At 39.7% G+C, this 25,242-nt stretch overlaps 4 protein-coding genes across 7 annotated transcripts in view; 2 read left to right on the forward strand and 2 right to left on the reverse strand.

Annotated features, from left to right (window-relative positions):
• loxl2a (lysyl oxidase-like 2a) overlaps positions 1–11,783 on the reverse strand; it is a 16,988-nt gene extending 5,205 nt beyond the window's left edge. The window contains exons 1-6 of the mRNA XM_077726162.1: positions 11,649–11,783; positions 9,213–9,502; positions 7,721–7,896; positions 2,085–2,293; positions 892–1,108; positions 610–793 (exon numbers count right to left, since the gene is read on the reverse strand). Coding sequence (XP_077582288.1) covers positions 610–793; positions 892–1,108; positions 2,085–2,293; positions 7,721–7,896; positions 9,213–9,495 — 1,069 coding nt within the window. The 5' untranslated portion in view covers positions 9,496–9,502; positions 11,649–11,783. The remainder of the gene's footprint in view (positions 1–609; positions 794–891; positions 1,109–2,084; positions 2,294–7,720; positions 7,897–9,212; positions 9,503–11,648) is intronic.
• The window catches only part of r3hcc1 (R3H domain and coiled-coil containing 1), a 23,450-nt gene extending 10,043 nt beyond the window's left edge, over positions 1–13,407 (forward strand). Inside the window, exon 9 of the mRNA XM_077725568.1 lies at positions 13,259–13,407. The gene's annotated coding sequence lies outside the window, so the exon portion shown is untranslated. The remainder of the gene's footprint in view (positions 1–13,258) is intronic.
• tacc1 (transforming, acidic coiled-coil containing protein 1) overlaps positions 13,028–25,242 on the reverse strand; it is a 21,064-nt gene continuing 8,849 nt past the window's right edge. For 2 of the 4 annotated variants that reach the window (XM_077726161.1, XM_077726159.1), the window contains exons 2-14: positions 21,240–21,343; positions 18,069–19,650; positions 17,575–17,610; positions 17,303–17,366; positions 16,751–16,943; positions 16,523–16,602; positions 16,062–16,175; positions 15,800–15,876; positions 15,680–15,723; positions 15,369–15,532; positions 15,179–15,285; positions 14,553–14,673; positions 13,028–14,236 (exon numbers count right to left, since the gene is read on the reverse strand). In XM_077726161.1, the coding sequence (XP_077582287.1) occupies positions 14,171–14,236; positions 14,553–14,673; positions 15,179–15,285; positions 15,369–15,532; positions 15,680–15,723; positions 15,800–15,876; positions 16,062–16,175; positions 16,523–16,602; positions 16,751–16,943; positions 17,303–17,366; positions 17,575–17,610; positions 18,069–19,650; positions 21,240–21,343 (2,752 nt within the window). In that variant the 3' untranslated portion in view covers positions 13,028–14,170. Of the gene's footprint in view, positions 14,237–14,552; positions 14,674–15,178; positions 15,286–15,368; positions 15,533–15,679; positions 15,724–15,799; positions 15,877–16,061; positions 16,176–16,522; positions 16,603–16,750; positions 16,944–17,302; positions 17,367–17,574; positions 17,611–18,068; positions 19,651–21,239; positions 21,344–22,461; positions 22,980–25,242 lie in introns of those variants that run through there. The other 2 variants (XM_077726157.1, XM_077726158.1) reach the window with 2 other exon arrangements.
• The window catches only part of aggf1 (angiogenic factor with G patch and FHA domains 1), a 13,152-nt gene continuing 12,179 nt past the window's right edge, over positions 24,270–25,242 (forward strand). The window contains exons 1-3 of the mRNA XM_077726163.1: positions 24,270–24,390; positions 24,475–24,545; positions 24,654–24,845. Coding sequence (XP_077582289.1) covers positions 24,660–24,845 — 186 coding nt within the window. The 5' untranslated portion in view covers positions 24,270–24,390; positions 24,475–24,545; positions 24,654–24,659. The remainder of the gene's footprint in view (positions 24,391–24,474; positions 24,546–24,653; positions 24,846–25,242) is intronic.

Raw genomic sequence — 25,242 nt, forward strand, 5'->3', positions numbered from 1 at the left:
AACATTTTGTACACTCCTCTCCGTTTAACCTGAAAACATGTGGATGTCTTACTGCTTCATCAAATGCAATATACGGCAAAGTACTTCACATTTCTCTGAATCCTATTCTGTAACACAATCGTGCATTGTCCATACAATCGTTTGGTGGCCAGTTATGCTGACTTTAGGTCTAGACTAAGTGAAATTTGATGAAAACAGCAGGTGAAGATTTTTTTGTCCAGATGTTTGAATTTAAACAGTTGAAATCGGGTTTAGCCAAACTCTCTTTTCGAACCAAACAGTCCAACTCAACCCCATGTGTAAATATATTGATAAAAAAAATCTAATCTGACTGACTATACAGATTGTTGATAGCGCCACTTCTATTTTTTCCTTCTTGTTCTGTTGATTTAAGACAAGATTCATTTGATTTACAATTGTTTACATTTTAAGTAGCTTTGTAAGGCCATGCCCAGTTTAATTCTAGTTCCCCATCCACATGTGATGTGGGCAAGAATCTGATCAGGTGGAAAATGTTTTCATTTTCCTCATCAGTCATGTTAAAGGTCAAAGAATCATCCATGCAGTCGCATTGGCCCTGTTAATATCAGTAATTGCGTTTGAGTGTACCTTGTCCCATACTAGCTCCAGTCAAGGCCTCTTTGGCGCTGCCGAAGCCTAGTTCTCGACAGACCACGGTGGCAGCTCGAATGTTCCAGTTGTCGTCACACACTGTGCCCCACTCGCCGTTCCTCAACACTTCCACGCGACCCTCTCCTGTCATGGCTCCGCCTCGTAGTCGCACCAGGGGTTGCTATGGAGATAGATTAGAAGAACTAGAAACTTTGAATTTTGGCTGAGAGGCTAAATTTAGGGAATTTAGACCGTAATTTAGAGGATACTGAAACGTACCTCTACTCTGTATGCCTTTCTGAATCCTGTGCTGAGGCTGGGAGCAAAGGTACGTCCAGGAATACAGCTGACTACTACAGGCATGCCTTGCTCGCAGGTGTCGTTACCCTTCAACTTGATCTCTCCACCCAGTTTGCAATCAGACAAGTCAGCCTCATTGCCAGTGCAGTTTACGGAGAAACCCCAGTAGTTCTTCTTGCGTCGCTTTGCCAGCAATCTGAGGGGGAACAGGGGGTAGATGTATGGTATTCGTGAAGCCATATACCACAAAACCTTTTTCAGACACATTTTAGTCAGAATGGTTCTTATGTCAATTCGTCTAACAATCTACTAACTTAAAACATAAATACGAACGTTCTTTTTTGCTATAATGCAGCATTCTTCGAAGGACTGACTTTCAAACAACACCAGAAAAAGCAACAATAAAGTATTCAAGTGTTGATAGAAATTTAATTAAAACCCGTCTCTAGAAGATAATCAGCATTTCTAAGGAAAATGTTTGTTTAGAACTGAGGTTTATCTAGAGCGCCCAAGAATGGATGAGACTACGCACACTGCGTTAACAATGACATCAGAGAGTATACACTGTCTAAACAACAGCACAGAGAAATATTCTCTCACGTCAACAGTACCTTAGCAACAAGAAAATTATTTAGTTGAAAACGCAAAATATTTAGAATTTTGACCTTGGCTTCATTCAAATTAAGCCAGAGCATCATTTTTAATTAAAATAATATTACTATAGGCTGCAAAAAATATATGTAGTGTAATAAATGCATGAACACCAATGATTATAACCTATTATATTTCAGGTTATATAAACATGGACTCTGTAGGAGCATATTTTTACTTTCTTTTGATCATTTCAATGATTAGACACATCTGGCAGGAAATACATTGTTTGTGAGTCAGTGCAGAGTACGGCCAAAGATTGTAGTGGTATTCCAGACTGCCAGCATGGCCACACTCGTGCTCAAAGGAAGAAAAAAAGACAAAAGTTTTGCAAAACATTCCCCACCCAGTCCAGTTTCTTTCTGTTAGAAATAGATTTTGTGAAGGTCAAAGGGTTAAAAAGGATTATGACTAGGGAACCAAGCGATTATGTAACATACACGTAAATCTCTCGTCTGTGTTGCAACATTTGAAGCCCCAAAAGATAACGTCCTAAATGCATTTGAAAACTGACGACTCACTTGTAGGGCTTGTTGTTGAAGCGTTTGTCCGCAGGAAAGCCGTACATGCCACATATGACCCTGCTGTTCATTTCTGTCCAAGCTGTGTTGCAGATTTGTCTCCACTTGCCATTGTCTTTCACTTCCAAAAAGCCCTCGGTGATGGGTACCCTTTTTCTCTGAGAAAATGTGGCCCTTATCCGGACATCCTCCACATTCACTGGCAAACCCTGATCAATTAAAGAGATGTTTACATTACTAGTCAAAGAAACATCGGTGTAATGCAAAACTGATTCAGAATGTACCCCACCCAGTGCCTATAGTTAGCTGAGATAGGCTCTAGTACCCCTGTGACCCTTGTGAGGATAAGCAGTTTGGTAAATGAATGGTTGAATGGTAAATTCCTAATGAGCAACAAGTAATTGATGAACCCAGACATACTCCTAGTCCAACGTTTAGCACAGCTTTCTTTTCAAAACATAATCTTCAGAATTTCTAAATAGTTTGAACATCATCCAATGTGTCAGATAAATCCTCCACTGGGAGAAGAAACAGAAGTGCCTGCTGTGGAATAAATTGCTGTCGGCTTTCAGGTTGATTTAGTATATGTGGGTGGTCTTTGCGCCATGAAAAAGCTGCAGAGCCAGTTGCTAAAATGAATCTCTCAAACCCAAGCTTTGACATTTGACCTTTAAGCCTATTGGGAAAAGGCAACGGCCTCACCATCGTGCTATTGTTCATTACGTTTTTTGAGTAAAAGTTAGCAGTGGGGCGCTTCCATTAGTTTGAGTTATATGATCTAAATTGGGGCTGCAGATTTTTAGCCACTCTGAATAACCGATCTCATTTAATGTGAGCCGGTTGACCTTCCACAAACTTTCAACGTGCCTCAAGGCATGTCTCCCAGAACTATTAAACATTTGCCCGCAGGATGGTTTCCTGAGATGGCGTCAGCTTCTGGGAATGTTCTACAAACCCCCAGTCAGTGGGAAGGAGGAGGGGACAATTAAGTCAAACTGTGACCTCGACCCTCCTGACTGCTGTGGTTTGAGTGGGAGAAATCGTTCATTCATGAGGGGTTTCCTGCTGAATGTAGCCTGACGTAAGATTTTCCACAGACATGATCTCAGAGAAGAGGTTATCAATGTAAATCTCCAGTCTTTCGACATTTTCTTTTAGGGATGGGCATTATTTACTGATTGCCCTTTATTTATGTATCAACAGAGTGGATAGAAAGTAAGATTTACTTCACGTCTACTTAAATGTTTTTGAGTCAATGGGTTGTTTGCATGTTCTCCATCTTTGGCACTTCTCTGGGTATTGTGGCTTCCATTGACTTTTTCAAAACAAGGCTAGGTTAATTTGAGGCGTGTAAACAGAAATTGAATGTGACTGTAATAACTATTTGTTTTTATGGGACCGACTGAGCACCAGTACACAATGTACCCCAGCTCTGTTCAGAGTCTGTTGTTATAGGCTCCCTGTGAATGGTGGTAAAGAAAATAGATGGATGGATCTGGAGTTTGCTGATGTAATGGCTGATATAAAAATCTAAAGTGTGCCAACTTATACTCCAAATTTTAAAGAGGTTTGTGTGGTTGTTTGCAGTGACTGGACTGATTGTCACTCAGTTGCTTCGGCATAGTAGTACTGCAATAATACGCTCGTATTACTTAACCAGACTAAAGTTGGCTCGTTCACATGAATGTGAAGTGTATTAGCTTTCAGAAACAGACTGAACAGATTTGTTGAAAAACCCTATGAACCCTGTCATTTCCATTTACTACTATCAAATCTACTCATTCGTCACTCCCCTATTTAAATGCTCCTGTTTGACCTTTTTTTCTCTCCAAATCTTGATAAGGATAACCAATTGATATTTCTCAACATCATGAGAATCCTTCAACCTAACCACTAAAAGTGTTTTATTGTGCATTGGATCTAGGTGTGAAGGCTTAAGTCCGTCTGTCAAAAATGTGCAAGCAAGAGTGTGAGACTGGTGCTACCAGTGTTATTTTTGGCTCAGGGTAAAGGAACCTGGTTGTTTGAACCATGAATGTGAAAAGAGGAAGAAAGGAGAACAGATAGCCACAGCTGGATTCAGTTCAGTACCCCTCTAAAAAAAAAAGTCTAGAACAGCAGACATAAACTGAGTGTAATCTTGTCTGGAAGAGTCCCAAATCTCTACACGGCTTATTTTCAATGCTCACTTCATGAATGCTAAGAGTTCAGCCTCCACACTAATGAGAAGCCAAAATGCAGTTGCTTCTAGATTTAATGCAAAATTGTTGCTCATCCACAAATAGACCAAAACAGACCCTCTGGTAGTCAATTTCCAATATTCAAAATTTTACACAGATATCCATCCACATGTTTGGGATTTGTTTTAAATATTTACCTGCACAGGCAATAATGGAATAATAATAATGTACTAATGTTGTGTATGTTCTTATGGAACCAGTTCATGCTGACTCTTCCTCTAAAGTCATTCTTAATAGAAAAGCAATCTCTTGACATAGTCAGTACAAAAATTAACAATGTTATGTGACACTATCATTAGTATTAATATTCACATCTGTAACTTACTGACTGGACCATTCAGCACACTGCCAGTTTGGACAAATGCTTTTTTTCATGCCAGGCAGCGCTGTTCTATGAAACCATAACTAAAATGTTCTCAAACTGTAGAGCAGACTTGTTTTTTTAACTGCTTCAACACGTTTCACACAAGCGCCCCCCCACCGGCTGCCCAGCGAGTCGATGCGCGAACATGAGACAGTGGTCTAGCCAGCGTTTCCCCAATACTTCCACAACTGTGCATTTCTTCCACTTTATTCAGGCACGAGACCAAGCCTCACGTTTATCTGCACGTGACAACATCTAGCCCCTACTCCCACCCACCTAACACACACAAATACCTACTCTGCCTGCCTGTCTCGCCCTCGACTTACCCACTAGCCCACCTTGCTTAAACATGGTGAATGTGAATCATTATCATACTACTGTGCCGCTGAAAAGCTCTTTGAGAAGACACAGCTGCACTGCCTCGCTGGGCTCCAGCTTGCTTGGACAAGTGTGCATATTTTTTTCATGCGTGCATGTGACTGCTATGCGTTCACGTATTCCCCCATATCACTTAAGAGTCATTTAAATGTAACTGAGCTGATTAGGGAACTTACTACACCTAAATGGCCAATACATTATATTTGAAAAGTTTAGGCCAAGGTCTGTGGTATTCTTGTGGTCATGTAATAACTTGAGTATACATATGGAAAATGTTTTGTATAGCAGTTAAGCAGAAATATTTCTCCTTTTTGTATCCAATTTTTAAAAATTTTCAACCCATGATTTTAACTACTGCGATACTCTATGACTTGACCGTTTTATTCTCCATGCATAATTAGTTTTCTCTAAAGGGTTCATAAACACCTTTGGTTATTAATATTTCATTAAATCATAAAGTGCAGGTATGCACTATGCATGACAAGAAGCTGGACTCTGGCTTGTGTCATATTTTCGGCCATGATGGGAAACATCTGTTGAACATGTGGCTGTTCTTTTTGTATTTCAATCTAAGAAACAACCTTTTCTCCCTTCGGTTACGCTCCTCCTTACAAGCCAGGCGCATACATCGGATTTCTTGGACGCAAGACAAGCTTAGACTCAGATTTCATCTTTTTGTTCTTTGAATGGCAGCGAATGCAAGGATTGAGAATTCTTGAAAGCTGACACCATGCAGTCATGCATACTTCAACATCTTAACAACAAAATGCTTTAACTTTGCTTTCTTTTGTTTCCACGGGGCTTCAAATGTCTTTATATTTGCTCTGGTTGTGTTCGGTTGGGGTAAAATCACTGAGGGGTATGGTGGAAAATTACAAACCACTTTGCATGTTTATTTCCTTCAACCAGATGTCATATTATTTGAAGATGAGCTCATCTCAATTTGAGTCAATCTGGACAGAGAACATCTCTTATCTAAGTTTCATCAAATGACATCGCTGGAAGTGTAAGAGAGACAATAGTGCGATTGATTTTTGGGCTTCGCCATAAGTACCACTTGGACAAGCACACATTAGTTTACTTACTCAAAGACATAGTCTGTTCGAGCGTACAACATCTGGAAACCAAACTGTTTACATAGTTAGCATGGTACGCTTCCTAGAAGCAGGTGAAAATTAATGTGGTTCTTTTTCTCAGTAATGTTATGTTTCTGTGAATTATCAGACTGAAAAGTCCAGGTTGTAATTGTGAAATATTGTCTTCGTCACAATTTTTCCATTAATAGAGAACCAATGAAAAGTCTTATTTGTGGGTAAGGCTTCTGTCACCAGTCAATTTCAACCAATCGCCATTGGCTGCAAAAGGTAGTAACTTTTCGGTATCATTCAATAAATTACACCTGGCAATGAACCTCACAAATCCAGGCTTTACAATGACTATAATCAAAACTATTCACTATACCAGTGAAAATTCAATTTTTTGTTGTCATCAAAAGGTGTTCAGTTCCTTTGTACTGGGTCATGTTTGATATCTTATGCAGTATATTCAGCCCATGGAATGACCAGTGAGTGCTTTCCTTTGAACTGCTTTAACTTAAATGCACACGTTGCGTCCACTTTCCGAACTGAGCACAAAGCGTCAATTCATTCCGTAAATAAACACACGAAGGGAAGGAACATGGCCTGTTGCAGGCCTTTGCTCCACAAGGGTCAAAGTGGTACAGCTGCACCTAGCTACACTTGGCCCATTCCTTTCTCCTTCCACTTGAAAGGCCTCACCCAGACTGAGGAAATATTTACAGGGTGGGGGACTAAACGGCAGCAACTCCCCTGGAACTGTAAACACAACAAATAAGGAACCAGAGGGTGCATAAATACACCTCCTGTAAAGAATTAGGTAGTTAGAGGCACTGGTGACATGACTAAGTCTTTAAACATGTCGCTCCCAACAGAGTGCACAGACATTTGCTTCTTTTAACTGAAAGATTGTATTCTTAGACAAGCGTTTCCTTCTCCTTCATGACGTCTTCTCTGCTATGAATGCCTGTTAGAGGATTGGATATTTCCCTCTAAAACAAGTCTTGCTTCATTCCCATTAGTCAGGTTCAAATGGGAACCCCCTGTGTCAGAGTTTTTTCAGACATTCACTCTGTCTTGTATGAAACTCACATTAACTTTCCATCTGTTCTAGAGGTGTTGACTGCAGCCAGACATGATCATCTTCGCTTGCTCACAGGGTGGCTTAACCTTTCCAAAATCTCCAAGGGGGTTGAGTGGAAATGACTTTTGAGCAGACAACAAACCTGACAAAGTCATTACTTCACTTGTGCAAAATGTCTGCACGTGCCTGTTGACTCAACGCTTTTACACAGCCACAGTTCCATCGGAATAGTTGTGAATTATACTATATTCGGATTTATATGTATTTAGAAATCCATTCATTTTCCAAACTGCTTATCCTCACAAGGGTCGCAAGAGGTGTTGCTGGATAGGCTTATCCTTATACTTGGTTGCAGCTTCAGTTTTGTTTGGCAGACAAATGTTCTCATACTGGTTTATTCAGTATGTGATAATACCTCATAGAGACCATCATTTATTTGCTTCTGGCAAGGTGATGTTTTCCTACATATCTGGCATTTCTCTTTAGGGTCTTACCTCCTCACCAGTGGTCTGACTCCGCATAAACTTGAAACCTGGAATGCGTTGCTGGGAGCACACCACCCCAACGTCTTCTGAATGTTTGCAATCGGTCACACCAAAGCCGTTCGACCGACATTCGGCGAGGCTCTTCTCTCTCCCGTTACAGTCCACATTGTCTAGCCAGATGCGGCCTGCAATGGACAACAACAACAAAAAATATGATATATAGATAAATTATATGAAAACAACTAACCATCCATGGAACTCAATCATCTGGAGGAAGAAAATGCCCTTTTCTTATGTAAATTTACATAAATAGCAATTGAATCAGGATGTTGGATCACCTGACCATAGTACTTGCAAAGCAAACCCAGTTATACTTAATTAATGGTCAAATGGATCAATTGGACTCACCTCAATGATCTACACGTTTGAAACCAAGAAAGTTTGAGTAACTTGTACTACTACGTTAAGTTGTATTTGCTGGACTTGGTGGAATTGTATTTAGGAAGTCGAGGCCTTAAATGTCTTATTCAAATACTTGTCCATTCGTTTAACATGCTAGGGTTGCAACTCTTGTGTTAATTTTGGCAACTAATCGGCTTGTAAACAGTTCTAAATGGAAAAAGAATAACATTTAGTCAGGGTTGACAAGTCCCTACTTCTTTACTTAGTATACTTTAATCATCCTGTTCCTTCTCCTTAGTTTCTTGGTGCATTATGCATCTTACTGAGAGGACATGGAAAATCTCCCTAATTGCTTTTATGGCCTTGTGTCTCCACCAAGAACAAAAAAACAACAACTGATGAATTGTTTCCATGCAAACCACTTGTGTGGCGGTTTTCAGGCACCCAAACAGTATTCACTTATCCACTCCATAATTTATAACACTTTACCGTGTTTATGTTCAAGGATTTAAATTCTAGGATTACTACGACTGTATTGATTTATCATTTTAACAATCTGTTTTATGCCGTCAAATCGGCACACGTGGCTTAGGTTAATAGACTTAAATCAAATACCCAATGTGTCAGCACATAGCACTCTATAGTCTATGGCCTAGAAACTACATATTTTTTATTGTTTATCTTATGTCAATTGGGAATTATGTATCATATCATTTATCAGGCGGTTTCCTGCCACAATGTCATTTTAAACATTTGATCATGGCTGCAAAAATGGCATTCAGCAGCAGCTACTCCAGATGTGGTTAACCTGATGTGCTCAGTTTTATTTTCGCAAATACAGGAATTCCCCCACTATCTAAAGCACGTGCAGACACTCACAATGATCATTGTTGATTGCCGTGCTTTCCTTGGCCTCTCTCAGCACAATAAATCAGATCTTTTCTTCATTGATTGGACATATGAACATAAAAGCCAACATATTCTGCTCTGGAGTTTACAACATTCTGGCTCTTGGCTCTTAAGTATTCTCCTCCGTCCTTTGGACAGAGTAATAGCAAAATGAGAATCTTGTGAGGTGAGTCACAGAGTTTTTTCTTACCTTGTCCCCTGCCGTACTTGGCCGAGGGCGACCATGACTCAGCGTCCACAAAGCCGAGTTCCCTGCACACCACCTGGGCGGCGTAGATGGAGAAGTCATCATCGCAGACTGTTCCCCACTCGCCTTTGTAGAGAACTTCTACTCTGCCCTCGTGTTTCTTCTTCTTCACTCCAACTAGACGTAGTTGTATGGCCGCAGTGCCGGGTTCGCCTTGGACATTGCACAGCAACCACGTGCAGAGCGTGGTCCAAATAAGGCATTGGGTCATTGTTAGGCGTAACATGATGCAGCTAATAGGAGAAAAGAAGATAAGCATCGGTTAGAAAATTTGAAACAACCATTTATTTTAAATTGTCAGAGAGGAGGTCTACATTTCACATCTTTCCACAGCGACTGTCATTGCTTCTTTCTCGAGTCAATCCACCCTTACTATAGAATTGCTTGGCGTAGGGTGTCCTGCTATGAACATTTGCATAAAGAGCCTTGTTGAGCTATAAATATAAAACAATCTAATAAAAAAAAAAGTATGTGTAACTGTAAGGTTTGCACCTTTGCACAATATTTTTTAGATACTTTGAATTAGTTTACATATTGTGATATTAGGATCTCCTCTATATTATTTTCTTCTCATCTTTTTTCTCTTGTTCTGTTTCTTCATATCCTTTTGATGCTAGTTGAGGGGAAAAAAAGAACCCACCAAAATGATAGAAACAAACCCCTTATGCTAAAACACTAACTAATCTAGTGACAAAAAGTGAAGTCTGATTCTGGTTGCAAGCAGTTGCTCTATTTTTTGCGGCCACTTTTTACGACTTCAGTGGTTGGATGTCAATTTGGGATGTTTGAACATTAATGCTTTTCCATAACGCCAAAGAATTAAAGTGAGGCTTGGAACAGATTCATGGACAGGGACGAGGCGAGGCATAATTTGTGGTGTGTGGTACTTTACTTTGAAGGGAAGAACAGTTTTGTAACACTTGTGTTTGGCCGTAAGTTACCTCGTCTTTTGCCCTCAGTAACACTATGGTAATAACTAACAGATTTGATAGGATTAGACTAAAAACAATTGTGACAGCCAAACAACAAAATACAGGATTTATTATTAGATGATAGAAAAAAATTATCATTTGAGTGCTTTCTCTCTCTCACTCCCCATGACAACTTAATGGAGAGCAAATGTTAGCTTCGGCATGAAAAGGGCCTCCCCTATCATTTATCTCAACTACGCCCGGAGGTTCAACTGGCGAAGTTCAAGGAAATTCTGCTCCACCTCAATATTTCACGACCAAGCATGGTATTATCGGCCAGGGGGACTAGATGCCCTCGGGTAGGAATGCTTCAGGACACGAGAAAGGGAATGGAGAAGAGTGAAAGTGGGAGGCGCAGAGGCAGACGATGACCGAGGGGGAGGTGATAGTTTTAGAGCTGACATCATAGAAACTGGCAAACAAACTGCAGCGGGAGCACACATTAGAGAGTAAGCAGGAAAAGCCGTCAAGTAAATCATGAATCTGTGGAACATCTTTACTTCCTGAGGGTTCATCTTCTTGCGCCAATACTGATAATGCTCACTTCCATGTATGGACTTTGTAACCAATGTATCATTTTTTTTATTCAGAGTTCTTGAGTGTTAAACACTAAAAGGGCCAATGATGAGAAAAAGTGTTCTTCATTCATCATTGAATGTAGACCCAAAGATGATTTAATAGGAAGAGCTGAATGAAAAATTCAACCATAAGAACAAAGATGATAAAGTATTGCTCCAAAAGTCTTTTGGTCGCTGTGTCCGAATAGTTTAGAGCTTTAGACTTGCAGCGTATTATACAGATAGATGTTTGTTACAATTTTCATGCACTATCTACATGGAAGTGACACTGTTGTTAAAAGGCCTTTCTGATACACCATCATATCTGACATCAATAATAATGAACATCAACATTTGTACTTATTGGCAAAAGTATATGTCAGTTTTTGATGCAAATGTTGGATTAAATGTCAGTGGAGTGTGTACCTGGGGTACTCAAATTGCAGTTCTAAGAAATGCAGGAAGGCCTCATTTCTGAGATAATCACAATATATAGGACAGCAACAAACAAACATAAATGTATTTTGCATTGAATTTATTCCTCTTTGGTAAGAGAAAGTTTAAGTAATGGTCCATAAAATGCCAATCGATACGTAATCTATGTAGAAGAAAAAGGATTTCATGTTCCCCAGGTGCATTACTATAAATTAGTTATTTCCTACCTAAAACTTGCATTATATACTAATGAGTTCTGTCAAATAACTGCATTGTTTTTGAGAGTTAAGAAAAAAATCGTAAGAACGATCAAACTGGAAAAAAAATGTGTGTAATTGAAATTTTTCTGGTGACAGATGAGACCTACAACTTGACATCAAGTCTGGTATTTGGAAATAAAGTAAGATAGATCATACCTTATTAGATGACGAAGACTTCTTTGCAAAAAGTGGACTTGATGTGTTCCACCCGTGTAAGAGTTGGAGTTGTTAGGTATTGCTTCTTTGTTCCTTTTTGTACTTTTGCTGGCTCTTCTCACGGCTCCCCTCACAGCTGGCAGCTAGCTCCCGTCCCACTCCTCACGCTTCTATCTGCCAATCAGCAGTGGCCTCAGCATCCAGGCCCCGCCCTAGCGCCCCCCTACACCCCAGACCCAAACACCCGGGTTATACAAACACCATAACGTGGCTCCAAAATCCATCATAGGAAACCTATACTGTACTTTTCATTCCGTTCTCCGTGTAAATGTATGGCTTGTGTTTTAGTGTTTATAATTTTCTAAATTTAATGTTCTGTTTCATTTATTTTTTTTAACATGTGCAGTCTGCGGTATTGCACAGTCTAAGTCGGACTAGAAACAGGGCAGACCACATCCCACAATGTCCTGTCAGGAATCGGACAAGACATTCAATTATAGGATGCTGTTCTTTTGTTTAATTTGAAGTTTTTATCATGCGTTATTCAGTCACATTTTTTCGGCCTTATGTAGCTAGAGTAGAGTCGGTTCTGAGGTCTGATGTTTGATTCTCAGCTCCGTCCTGTCTCCCTGTGTCGGTTCACTTAGATGGGCCTTCTCCCACATTGCGTAAACAGCTTCCACAGAGACTAAATTCTCTTTTGTTTGTTTGTCTGTACGTGCCCTGCGATTTACTGGAAACCACTCGAGGATGTACCATCTCTTGTTGAAGTCAGCTGGGCTTAGGCTCCTCCTCACCTCTGACTCAAGTAGTCAAATACCATAGAAAATTGGAGTATTTAACAGTTTTTAAAAGGGGGGGTTCTTGTCAATTTCTTTTTTTGACTTTTTTTTTTTACTATTCCATTTTGCTATTTAACGTTAATGATTACACTATTTTTCTGTAAAGACTCACTTTTGACACACCCCAGGAATATTTTTCAAGACATTCTTTTCAAGGCAGCTGAAATGACGTATCACAAAAAAAAAACCCTCAAATTAGCCCTAATTAGGGTGATCCATGTAATCCATTTAACTGTAGCTATTAAACATCACTCAGTTTGTGCAAACGTGGATAAGTGAAACCCTGTTTTGGGATAAATCATAAATGGCCACCTGTGTAGATTTGAAAAGATAATTGCCCGTCATTTAAAGCCCAGAGGCCTCAACTACTTTTTCCCCCGTCAAATCTCAACATATCTGCAAAAACTCCATCAGATTACATGCATGACCTCAAGCATTCAACCTTACCTTTGCGTGACACTTCAAAAATAAAAGAGTTCGACAAACAAGGTTTCTTAGAGCAGGAGCAGAATTGTAGGCTAACAAAACAACTAATGATTAAAACAGCAGCAGACAAATGTTTTATTCAGGAATGCACAAAATATAACATATAATACAATTAGTCTACTATAATTCCATATACAAATATTAAGTATAAAATGTACACAATGGAGCTTTATTTTCCAAAAAGATACAAGACAACATTGCAACAGAATGTCGTTTGTCATTATATTGGCAAGAGCTTGTGCTGAAAGGACAGACTATTCATCACATTACATCTTCCCCTAGGTTCAATTTGACCCAAGAATGCCATCAATGCTGGAACAAGTTTAAACTGCACGTTGATATTGCATTCGCATAACAAGATGGATGTAAAAGATGTTTACTTTGGCTGACGACTGCATGAGGTACTTACAAAGACACTTTTCTTTTTGTTTTTTACAAAATAAACCATAAGGACACATCTTATTTGGATAGACTAAGCATGCAAAACATAGTATATACTGAAAAATAATAGTGGAAAAAGGCTAACTGAATGCATGATTCAATTCTACCAAGTGCTTACTTGGAAATGATTGCACAAATTTCAATTGCATGATAGTCATGATGAAAATAGCTATAAATTAAGGTATGCAGACACTTCTCAATACATTTGAATATTGTTGGGAATGGAGTCAGATGTTAGGGTCACTACAGTCAATTATTTTTTTTAAATTAAATAGATTTACATAATCTACTTGTGTTCATAGCCATGGAAATTCATAAAAGTACAGCAATACCCCGTTTTTTGCGTTTTTTTTCCACCACGAAAAACGGGAGTCCTGCAGAAATATTTTTCATACTCTTAATCTCATCTCTATTTCGAGCACTTAGCAAAATATTTAACCAAGTTCAGCTCAGGCACTCAATGATACATATTTCACTTATTTCTGATGCTCCAGAAGGATATTGTATCTTTTACTAAATATGATATAAATGAGTTAATGGCAACACCCCCACACACAAATGTCATGAAAAAATTGTGACTAAAATATCCATACACTTTTCTTACGCTCAAACTATGCCTGACTTTTGTGCTTGAACTCTGTCCGAGTTGTGTACTGTAGTATGAGGTATGCAAACACATTATTCTCCACTCCAGATAATCGAAATGGTTTGGCGTGCTTTTTGTGCTCTTTTAAAATGGAACACGGTCATTGTCTATTCCGTTCCCAATTTGGCAATGAGTTCGTCGCAGATCTTGGTGAGCTCCTCAATCTCCTGATTCTGTTTGGACAAAAACAATGTTGTTAAAGTTAACGACAAAATTGTTTCATTCGACTGTTCTCAGTTTGTTTCAATGCTGTCCCCTTGTGTTACATACTATTATTGTAATTCATTATAAAATACTGTGCTGATTATGAATAACAGGCAAATGTTTTCAGGAGGGAGAGAATTTACTGGATTTTATATAATACCGAAAAAATTATTAGAATATTTCTTTCTGTGGTTCATTCAATACTCCCGTCAAATTTAATCCTAAAATGATTGCCCATTTTCACAAAATTCAAATTGTGATTATTAAACATTTGCTGTTTGGTACCTTCTGAAAGACACCTCTCTCAAGTGAGTCCACCTTCATCTGTTCCTTCCTTAGGCTGGCGTTGAGTGCGATACCCTCTGAACTGGCCTTGGAACGCACCTGAGCTATCTCCTCATTAGCCCTGCACATAGAGGGCATACAATAATGAAATTTGCACAGATAATTTGCTATTTATGCACACATACAGAGTGGCTGTGAAACATGGATTTGAAACATAGTGTCGTATTGGTGTACAGGACAGTGAAAAGAGGGGAGCAATTGGATGAAAACTAATGCTATTGGGTGTTTGTTCTATTCTTTTTACTGTCAACGCAAGCAGATAGAAGCCAAGTCACTTCATCTTTTCTCACCCACATGAAAATTCAGAGGGAAATGAAATATTACCGTTAATCCAGCATTCATGGAACCTCGGCTACATCTGTAACTCATTGCTCAATTTCATCCCTGACTGCCACTAGTAGTGCTTATTTTAGCAATACATCAATACAGCATTTATATATTGCTTTTGGTGTATTCATTATTACATTTCATAATTCTGATATCATTTTTATTAAGTTCTATTTTCAACAAACCTGGAAATATGGGATGACAAATAGCCCAAGGAAGGTTTCAATCATAAATCTTACCTATCCAGTTTCTCTTCTGCGTGTACTTTGAGGGTTTGGTAACGTTGTTCTTCCTGCTTGATGCGCGTCAAATAGTCCTGTGCGCACTTCTTGAGGACTTCCTCGTTCTGCAGACACGACAGATGGCTTGTCAGCTCTGACACGAGGGTGCATATCTCCAAAATCTCATGACTTTGCAAACACGACTAACCTTCTTGAAGCCCTCCAGCACCCCTTTCATGTTTTCATACCTCCTGAAGAGGTCCGCAAAGGAGCGCTCGACAGAATTGAGGTCAGCCAGGGCCTGGTCCCGCTCCAGAGTGAGCTGCATGACCGATTTACTACATGACAATGTCTTTTGCTCCGTCTGATCCTCTGTAACAAAGATGATGATGTTGTTGAATATATAGATTATCTGACGACAACTGTGACATCACAGAGATGAGCAAATAAATATGAATGGGGCTGCCATGCTTCTAAAAATCAAGATAAACATGCAAGCACTAGATGGCAGTGACTTACCAATCATTTGGGCCACTGTCTTTTCATATTCTGCAACAATTTTCCTTGGAAAACCAGAACACAGTGTCAGCAGTCCGTGTGAGTAATCTTTCAATATTTGGGCAGATTTATGCCTTGTACCTCATTTCTAAAACCTCATTCCTGCTCTCCTCGTACTTTGTCTTCCACTCATTCACCTCCATCTCTTTAGTGATGATCTAATAGCAGTAACAAAGGCAATGGAGAAATTAAATTTGTGTTTCCTGATCTCTGCAACACATATTTTGCACTAAGAAGTATTATGTCTAGAATGATAAACAGAGGTCCGTCACAATTTCAAATTTCTCGTATGTTAGCCTGTGTTATTTTCACATTCATTGTTATTTAAATGAAGGCAACCTACCTCCTCTCTGATGAGGGTCAGCACGGCAGCCTTGTCAATCTCAGTTAGGCAAAGTTTGTCTCCGGGCAGCACCTCCAGGTCATTTTCGCTACTACATCCCATTTGACTCTCATGCTGTTAAATGTTGGAAAAAAAACACAGGAACTTCAGTCCATCAAAAGAAACCTGATAGTGTTTTATTATACTTTTCTATGGCAACTCCTTAGACCGCTGCTGTCAGCGATTGTTGTAAAGTACAAGTGTACTCCTAGTGTACTTAGGTGATAAATTTGGATTGTATGCTTAAGTGAAAATTTTGCATGAAAGCGGTGTTCACATTTGCATTTTCAAATATTTTCAAAACTTAAATGAGAAACGTGTTCATCTTGGACAAACACTGAAACAGTAAAAGCAAGTCGTTGCTACCAGCAATGGAAAGGAAATGGTAGAAAACATTTCAATGATGAATGCACTTCACTTACTGTTTCATCCTTCACAATACATGTGTCCTTCTCAACTTCAGGATCCATAATCTCAACTTCTTTTTCCACAATCTCGGATGCTTTGAATTAAAAACAAATAAGAAAACCTAAGTGGAACATCTATTGAAACTGGCACCTATCACCTAATACCGTGGCATAAAACTTATTGTTAATATAGAACCAGTTGTATATGAAAAAAATAAAGAATAAAAAAGGATGAAAACATACCATCTGTGATAACCACGTCATCATCACTGGGCTGTTCACAAGATGCTTTACTGCTTTCAAAATCTTCTTTTTGCTGGCCCTCATTTTGGGTCACCTGACTCTTAATGCCTGTGCATGCCAACTTCTCCTCATCGGTGGCATGGTGAACTGGCTGTGAGATCTCTGGGGGTCGAACCACAACATCCTCCTCTTTCTAAGAATAAGGGAGACACTTATGACAATTAAAATTAGTTCCCATTATATTAACCAATTTGCCCATTTTCTAAAGACCTTGTAAGTGTGAATGACAAGCATAGTACTATGTATGTTTTCATCCACAAATTCATAAATTCCTGTTAATTGATCACTCATACATGTATATTAGAAATTGCATTTTGCAGTAAGTATAACATCTACTAGATACATCCATTGATCAGTTCAGAGAAGAAGTATTTATGTCTAAGGTCATGCTGGAAAGGCATGGGGTGTTTGTACTAGTTAAATTGCTTAATAATGAATAGTGTTGTCTAAACATTCCACTTCAGACTCACACGATCAATGACAAATGATTACCTGAATGCACATATCCTGCTTTTGTGATTGGCTCTCGTCATGTTTCTCCACTTTACAGGGATTCCTACCAAAAAAAAAATGTACAATCACCATCATGGTCTAAACAGAGTTACTCAACTTTACAGTTAAGCATGAGTTGCTTTGGGATTAGGCAAATGGGAAAAAAATCATTCAAATGTTAATGTACGGTGTTGCTTCACATGCCTTCTATAGTCGCTGACTGATTCTAATGAGATAAGCCACAAGCAAGCATTCATCGTGAGAGTACTTACAAAAGAAAACAGAGAAACTTGGCTGGCTCAGATGTCCTGAAGCCGACAGGAGTAGATGAAAAGTGGATATTAAAGTGTTACACAGCAGAAGAGAGACAGAAGAATGAAAGATGGTGATTATAATTATTGTAGAGAAACAGAAGGGGCATGACGGGAGGTGTTTTATATTTGCATAGTGAACAAGATGAATGGAAGTACATGCTGCGTGCAAGAGTTGAAATCATTCCAGCGATCACAGTTCCAAACACTTTGAACAGCCTAAATATAAACAGGTTCAGGAATCGCATCAATGACGACTATGCAGTGCTAAGTGATTGGCATGCACACATAGCATTGTGGGCTAGGCACCCCTTCACTGTAGTATAGGCAATACCAAAATAATACATTTAGCTTTGGGGAGACAAATAAAGTTTCGAGGGAATCTTTTGGACATTTCTAGAGGACGATTGAAAATTCAGTAATGGAAATCAAGTCGTTTCATGTCATGAACTTACTTGGCTGTTCTCTCTTTGTTTTTCTTGGGAATCCGTTTCTTTTCCCTCACTGGTTCCTCTGCTTTTTGTTGGCTTTCATCTTTTGTTTTGTTCTCACACTGAGTGGAATCACTGGAGAAATCGTCATTTCTCAAAGTGCTAGAGGGTTTGAAAGGGTCCACAGAATCTTCAAACATGTCCGGGTTCACACTGTTGGAGCATTTGGGGAGCTCTGGAGGATTGCTCAATGTGCTGTTGCTCCCAAATGGATTGAAATTTGGGTCATCCCACTGACTGGGATCAAAGTTGTAAGTTCCTTTTTTAGGAATGGGAATGTCATCTACGTTTAGAGGTATATTGGAGTCTGAATCTGCTACTTTGGTTTCTGGTGCTTTCTCTGGGACAGATGTTGGATCAGAAACCAATTTTGACACAACAGGTTCTGGTTCACGAGTTGTTACTGGCACTTTTGGCTTTACTTGTTTCTTGAGTTTGCTGGTTGTTTTTTTACATCCAAGTTTCTTTGGAGGTGGTTTGTGGACTGTCTCCTCGCCCAAATCAAAGTCTAGAATCAAAGGTTTTGCCTCTGATCTTAAATCTTTTGTTGGTCCAGGTGTGTTGTCTTCTATGCAAGAGCTACCGAGTGGTTCTGGTCTAGGGAAAGTTATTGAACTGCACGGTGGTGGAGAGTTCTGGATTTTTGATCCACCACTAGTGAAAGGATTAAAACTCTCATCTATCTGGTCAGGGTCAAATTTATATGAGGCTTTGGGAACAGGAAGTTCTTGTTCTTCATTTGATTGTGTCTCCTCATTTTGGATCTCCTTCATTGATAGGGAAGAAGGTTTAGGTTTGCGTGTTTTATTTTTGGAGCTGGATTCGGATGTTTGGATGACGCCACTGTTTTGGAGTTCCGAATCGACAAAAGCCTTCCCTGACTGCTCCATCAGGGGGTCTGGGACAGCTTCACTGCTTGGGACTGAAGTTTTTGCAGGTACTGGAGAAGAAGCTGGAGCAAGCTCCAAATCTGGTTTATTCTCCAATAAAGAAATTATGTCTTGGGGTGACAGTGCTGGTGATGGAACTGTGCATGTCGCCATATCAGGAACCGATGCCTCTAGTCGGGGGGGATCTGGTACTGGAACGGGACATTTCACCACTTCAGGGACCAATGCCTCTACTCGGGGGTGATCTGGTACTGGAACGGGACATTTCACCATTTCAGGAACCAATGCCTCTACTTGGGGAGGATCTGGTACTGGAACAGGACATTTCACCACTTCAGGAGGCAATGGCTCTTCTAGATGGGATTCTAGACATGGAACTGTGCATTTCATCTCTTCAGGGACCAATGTCTCTTCCCGGGCAGGTTCTGGCCATGGAACTGTGCATTTGACACTCCCGGAAATGAATGTCTCTGGGAAGGAATCTGGAACAGGTACATAGTCTAGTGGCTTTGACAAGAAAGTATTTTGTTGTGCTTCTAGTTGCTCGGGGTCTTGCTTGGGTACTGCTGGCTCATCTTGACCCATGTTTTGGAGGAGCAAATTATTGTAATCCCCAAATGAAGCTGTAACAATCAACTGCTCATCCTGATCCGCATCTGAAAAATAACAAATATATTATTATATATATTTCTCCAATCAAATCAGATCTGCGGTCAACACAATATCTGATTGGTTCTCAGAGAGCAAGCTATGATGCTGCTGACTTCCATTTGTAGCTGTTGCTATGGTAATATCTTGCTGTGACATGATAGCTCAGCCATTTAAACCATGTGCATTGCAAAATTATTACTGGAACACCATAGCTTATGCCATGACCTGAACAAGTGAATGAGAGAGTGTGATTGCTTTGATGAAGTCTTTGACTTGAAACGCACAACAACATATTTCCGTGTGTTTGTCATGGTGACCACGTGTCATGTAATATTATGTTGCTAGGAGACAACAGAACCTGCTGGGTTTCCATCTTCTTGTACAACAGTTCACCAGAATACATTTTTATACCACTACTAATTAATGAACCTATTTTTAAATTATGTTATGAATGTTATCTTTCCAAAATGAGCATTTTTCAAGTAATAGCTTTTGTTCAAAATAATATTTAATTAATATTTTTAATTCAATTAGTATTGGCAGTTCAAATATGCAATGAAAATAATTTAAAAGCAGCATAAATCAAGTGAAAATATGTCATTATAAAGAAATGGGGGTTGTTTGTACCTTTGCAACTTTAAAGAGTATAGTGACTTAGTGTGCCCTGTAAAATAAACCCAGAAAGAACATGTTCAGCTTCAGTAATGGAAACTTTGGCTGGCTAAGTACAAATATAGTTACCAGCATGTTGAAAGGCTTCTTTAAATGCTTTAGCTTCTGTCGACCAAGAATTTCTACACAAACGCATGATGCAGGAGGGGAGGAGGTTGTTGACTCATATTGAAATTCTCTCCTAATATGACTCCTCTTTGTACGTTCCGATGTGCTCTCTCAGGGAAATGTAGAAGGAGCTGTTTGACTGGAACTCTCTCAAAAAAACAAAAGTGTCTGGTGTACACAAACAAAAAAAGTGCCTGGTTCCAAATCTTTGAACTTAGTTGCCGAACGGGAAAACTGTTAGCCTGGCAACCCCCCTTTAAACCTCCCCCAACCCAGACTCATCCTGACCCCCGCCAGAGATCGACACAAAACAGGGTGAACTGAAGCTTTTGTTGAACCTGTTGAATTCCAGAGCAAAATCCCTTCCCACACTAAGCAGTATTTGTATTAAAATAACATCACTTCTGTAAGAACGCCATCAAAATTCCCATCAATGAGAACACTTGAGGGAAGAGGCCAATGTTGTGTGTGGATTGTAATATTTTGGTGTCAAAATAAAGGCAGCTAAAAGGTCAATTATTAGTGAGAGCTGGAATGTAGTAGGCAGGTACATTCCTAACCCTGCCTAGCTGCATGTGGATTCAATTACAAAGAACTTGATCCATCATGTATGTGCACTCTTCACATACACACTATGGTTGAGCTCATTCAAGTCCATGTGTGTTCAGAATAATTTTATGGGCTATTACATTTTTCGTTCAGTGGGTTTCCGTGGCAACCCCATGGGGGGAGCATTCTTTGATACTTTTATGGGCAATGCAAACCCATAACTGACTTTTTCAGGTGTTTCTTCTTCTTTTTTTAATTCCCTTACCTGGTTTATTGTAAACATTGTCCAGCTCTCCTGAGGTGATGATGGGTGGGCCACGGACGGGAGTCGATGCCTCGGGAGTATCAAAATGACCGTCGGAGTCAGAGCTGATGTAAATGGGGCAAACAAGAAATGTCCTTAGAACAAGTAGGAAATCTGACAAACGTTATAGAATAATGATAACAGAATTGTGCATTCAGAGAACTGTAGCTATTTCAAGTTAGGCACAATAGATCAACTAGACTTGCATCTGCCACTGCCTAAACAGACATTTCTAAACATTTAAATAGACACACTGCTTTACTTCTCTATTTGAAAGACATAACTGATGAAGGAACAATATCCAACATCTGCAATGCTGCTGGGCATAAAGCCAACATGATGGTCACTCTTGACATCTTGCCACTGTTTCAACGGTCAAAATCACTATAACAGAGCAACATTGTGGAAAAGCCTCAATTTGCATGTCTAAAATAGAAGGGCACTCTGCAAGTCAATGTCTATGTACACTAATGTACCCCTTTTGCTTAATTATTGGACTTCCAAGACCCAAAAAATGTATGGAAAAGTTAGAAAATCTGATGATTCAAAATCAGAAATACCTTGAAAATAGACTATTGTTAAGATTGCAATATGCATGCAGTGTGTACAATAACTGCAATGATTTGACTTGTCTTGTGGAACAAATGGAAACAGGAAGTAGAAGTGGTACAGACAGAAAGAGGAAATAGGCTGACCTCAGACCTGTTGTCTTCCTGCATGCTGTATTCAAACATTTCCTATCATTTCCAAAAATAGTCCAATCAGTAGGCAGCTTTTATACTGTGTGACGAGCCTTATCAACCTGATAAATTTGATGCAATCACACTTTGGCAGCAGTTGAGGTGATAAAACTGAAATAATTGATACACCCATCTTCTTGAAATCATGGGCAAGCTGATCAAAGCTACACCCAAAACACCTCTGTGAATGAAGCATTGTTTAACTACACATTTGAGTCACAACACACAGGTTGAGAAATATTTTGTGAAAAGCACAGCCATCCCAAAAATGTTCAGCTAAACACAACACACAAACACGTGTCATCCTGACAGGCAAAAAGGAGGGTGATATATTCCGCTTTCATCTTTCTGAGCAATACCTCCATCATTTTCCTCTTGTTTTGAGAGGGAGAACATACCTATACACACGTCTCACTGTCACAATAGTCCTAAAGAACACTTGCCTGCAGCCTTGTGATCGCTCTTCATCGTCTTCCTCCCTTTTCTCACCAGGATCTACTGTTTCCTCGCCCTCCTCCTCCTCATCTGCCCCTCGCACCGCCGTCCACGTCCATTTGGCCCATGACACAGGTGACAACCAAGACATCTCTATTTTTTTCCGAGGAGGGCTCCCGTCTGAATTCTGGGCGTTGATTCCCTCGCTTGTCGGAGAACCTTTAAATCTCCCAATTGTACTCTCCCACCATCAAATTAAGATCCCATTGGTGGACTCAAGATAGTGAAAGGTGTTTTCTTCATATGTTCACCTCAAGCCCTTTGGCCGATCAGCTGGTTCTCTATCTGCTCGCCCGCCTCTCCTCCTGCAAACCCCCACCAGCTCGAAAAGCAGACAGTTCCACTGATGCTAAATCTGATCAGGGGGAGGGAGAAAGATTTCTGGTGCAGGAATGGATAGAGGCTTTCTTCAGCGAGCTCCATGTGTTACCCTGTGGTTGGAGAATGGTACGGCCCATCAGCTTGCTGTTTCTCTCTGAATCAGAAGGAGGAGGGAGTTTGAAAGCAAATAGTGAGGGACAGGAGGAGGAGGAGCTGAGCTGCAAAGCAGGGACTCCTCGCTAGGAATGTGGGGCTGCACCTAAAAAGTGTTTTCTCAACCCCCAAGAGGTTTAACGTTTAACTGGCTTCGCTGTCATGTGACAGACGGGTATAACCAGTTTAGTAGCATCACATCAATCAATGCAATTGACGAAATGGATTCATTTTAGTCCTCAACTTCTACTTTTGATGTGCAAAATAGCATGAAATATATATTTAGACATACTTTTGTCTAAATCAGACAAAAAAAATTTTTTTACTAATTATGCAGAGTTCCTTATTTGGGATTGGACGTGTTTTTGCTCCCACATGCGGATTTCCTTAATGTTCTAACACAATCAATATAATCTGGTGGCATAATCCATTGATTTTAATTGGAACCTAATATAATACAGTGTTTTCTCAATGTCATGATCATGTACAGTGTATCATCTGAGTGTATGATGCATGTACTATACACAAAGTTTAAAACTGAGGAAAAAAATGCAACCATTTGCTCACAAGTCTCACTAGTGAGCCGAGGCACACGTGGCTCATTTAGCAGTTCCATATTGGAGCTCAGAGGGTGGAGTTATTTACTGTCTGGGCATGCAGATGGTTTCAGGGTGTCTGTCTGTAGGTTGCAATTATTGTCTCGTAACATCAACACAGGAAATTTGTAGTCACTAGTGGTCAACAGAGTTCTGATAAACCTAGCACTGGATAAAGATTTTGTTCACAACTAAAAAAAAAAGAAAAATTAAAGGTTCAAATTTCAAATTCTGATACTGGGAGGAACCTATGCAGTAATTTTCCGAAGTCTCAGCTTCCAGAAGGAAAAACAATTTGACCATCTTTTGCATTGCAAAGTTTTCTTCAGTAGAAACAATTTATGCTTTGCAGGGAAAAAACAGATGGTAATGATCATTTCTTAAGTCTCATAATCCAGCTGCAATAATGGCACAGTTCAAGCCTGTTCTGAAACGCACAGCAAATATGCACAAAGCTTACTTATATGGGATTTTCAAAAATGTGGGTCCATTGGACATTTTTGTGTATTTTCTAAATCAATACAATATAACATATAAGCAACAAATAAAATGTGATCAAAGTGCAAAATGTGTTAGTGTTTTTTTTTTTAGAATTTCGGATTACATAACAAATGTTTAAAATTAAAAGTAATATATTTTTTTCTCGCCAGAGGGCGACAAAGACAATAATGTTCATTAGTTCATTAGGCTGAAACGGAAGTCCGCCAAACTCGAAGAAGTATTGTTTCCGTTGTGGGGCATTTGTGTCATGTTAGTAAATGGCGGCCGCGTACAGCGTTGTCTGTCAGCATCTTCACGGTTTTAATTGTAACTGTCTAATTGTAATTAAACATGTACTCGGGTGTGTTGAGCATGCGGGTTAGTTACACGATATTTATGTTCAACTTTCAGGTTGGGTCATGTGCAGCCGTGGTGTTTGGAAAGTCACGGTTTAAGGCGGCCACCCGAAAACGACGCAAACGGTGAGACGTGCAGTACGATGTTTGGAAATACACTGCTGCCTTAACGGCCTCTTTTCGTATGCCTTTTTCCGTCAACGTGCAGTGTTAAAACATAACTTTGCCTTCTAGTTGAGCATGGAGGACGAAAACGGAGAGAAAGACAGCGGATGCGAAGTCGCCGAGCTCCGACTTCAAGTGGAGTCGTTAAAAGAGGAGCTGAAAGAGTGCAAAACTGAGCTGGCCAAGTTGCAAAAGCAACTGAGCCATTCCGAGAGACTGCAGAGGAGCACGGACAGCTACAACGAGGATTTGCGGAAACAGGTACGACTCTGACAAATGCAATTGAACGATCGTTAATACAAAGGCTCTCTAAAACTTACGCACTATTTTGGAAAATGAAAAGCCGTCTTCTGTATCTACACTGTCGGAGGCGACATCTGTTTTCCAAACGAAATGGAACCACCCATTGATCGATCCGCATTTGGCTTGTTTAAATTTGAGTGGCACATTAGCCTAAAAAACCACGAATTGTGATCTGTTTTTAATTTTGAATCGGAAATTGGTCTCCAACATGCGGGGTGGGGCCAATGTTGGTTCGTGGAATAATATGTTGCGGCCCCCATTTGACATATAAGAGTTGTAGTATTGGTATCGCCCGGGTTAATTTTCTGATGGGCAATTAAGGAATAATAATACAATTAATTTATTGAATGGTTTA

The sequence above is a fragment of the Stigmatopora nigra genome, chromosome 10 (genome assembly GCF_051989575.1).
Source record: "Stigmatopora nigra isolate UIUO_SnigA chromosome 10, RoL_Snig_1.1, whole genome shotgun sequence".
Lineage (NCBI taxonomy): Eukaryota > Metazoa > Chordata > Actinopteri > Syngnathiformes > Syngnathidae > Stigmatopora > Stigmatopora nigra.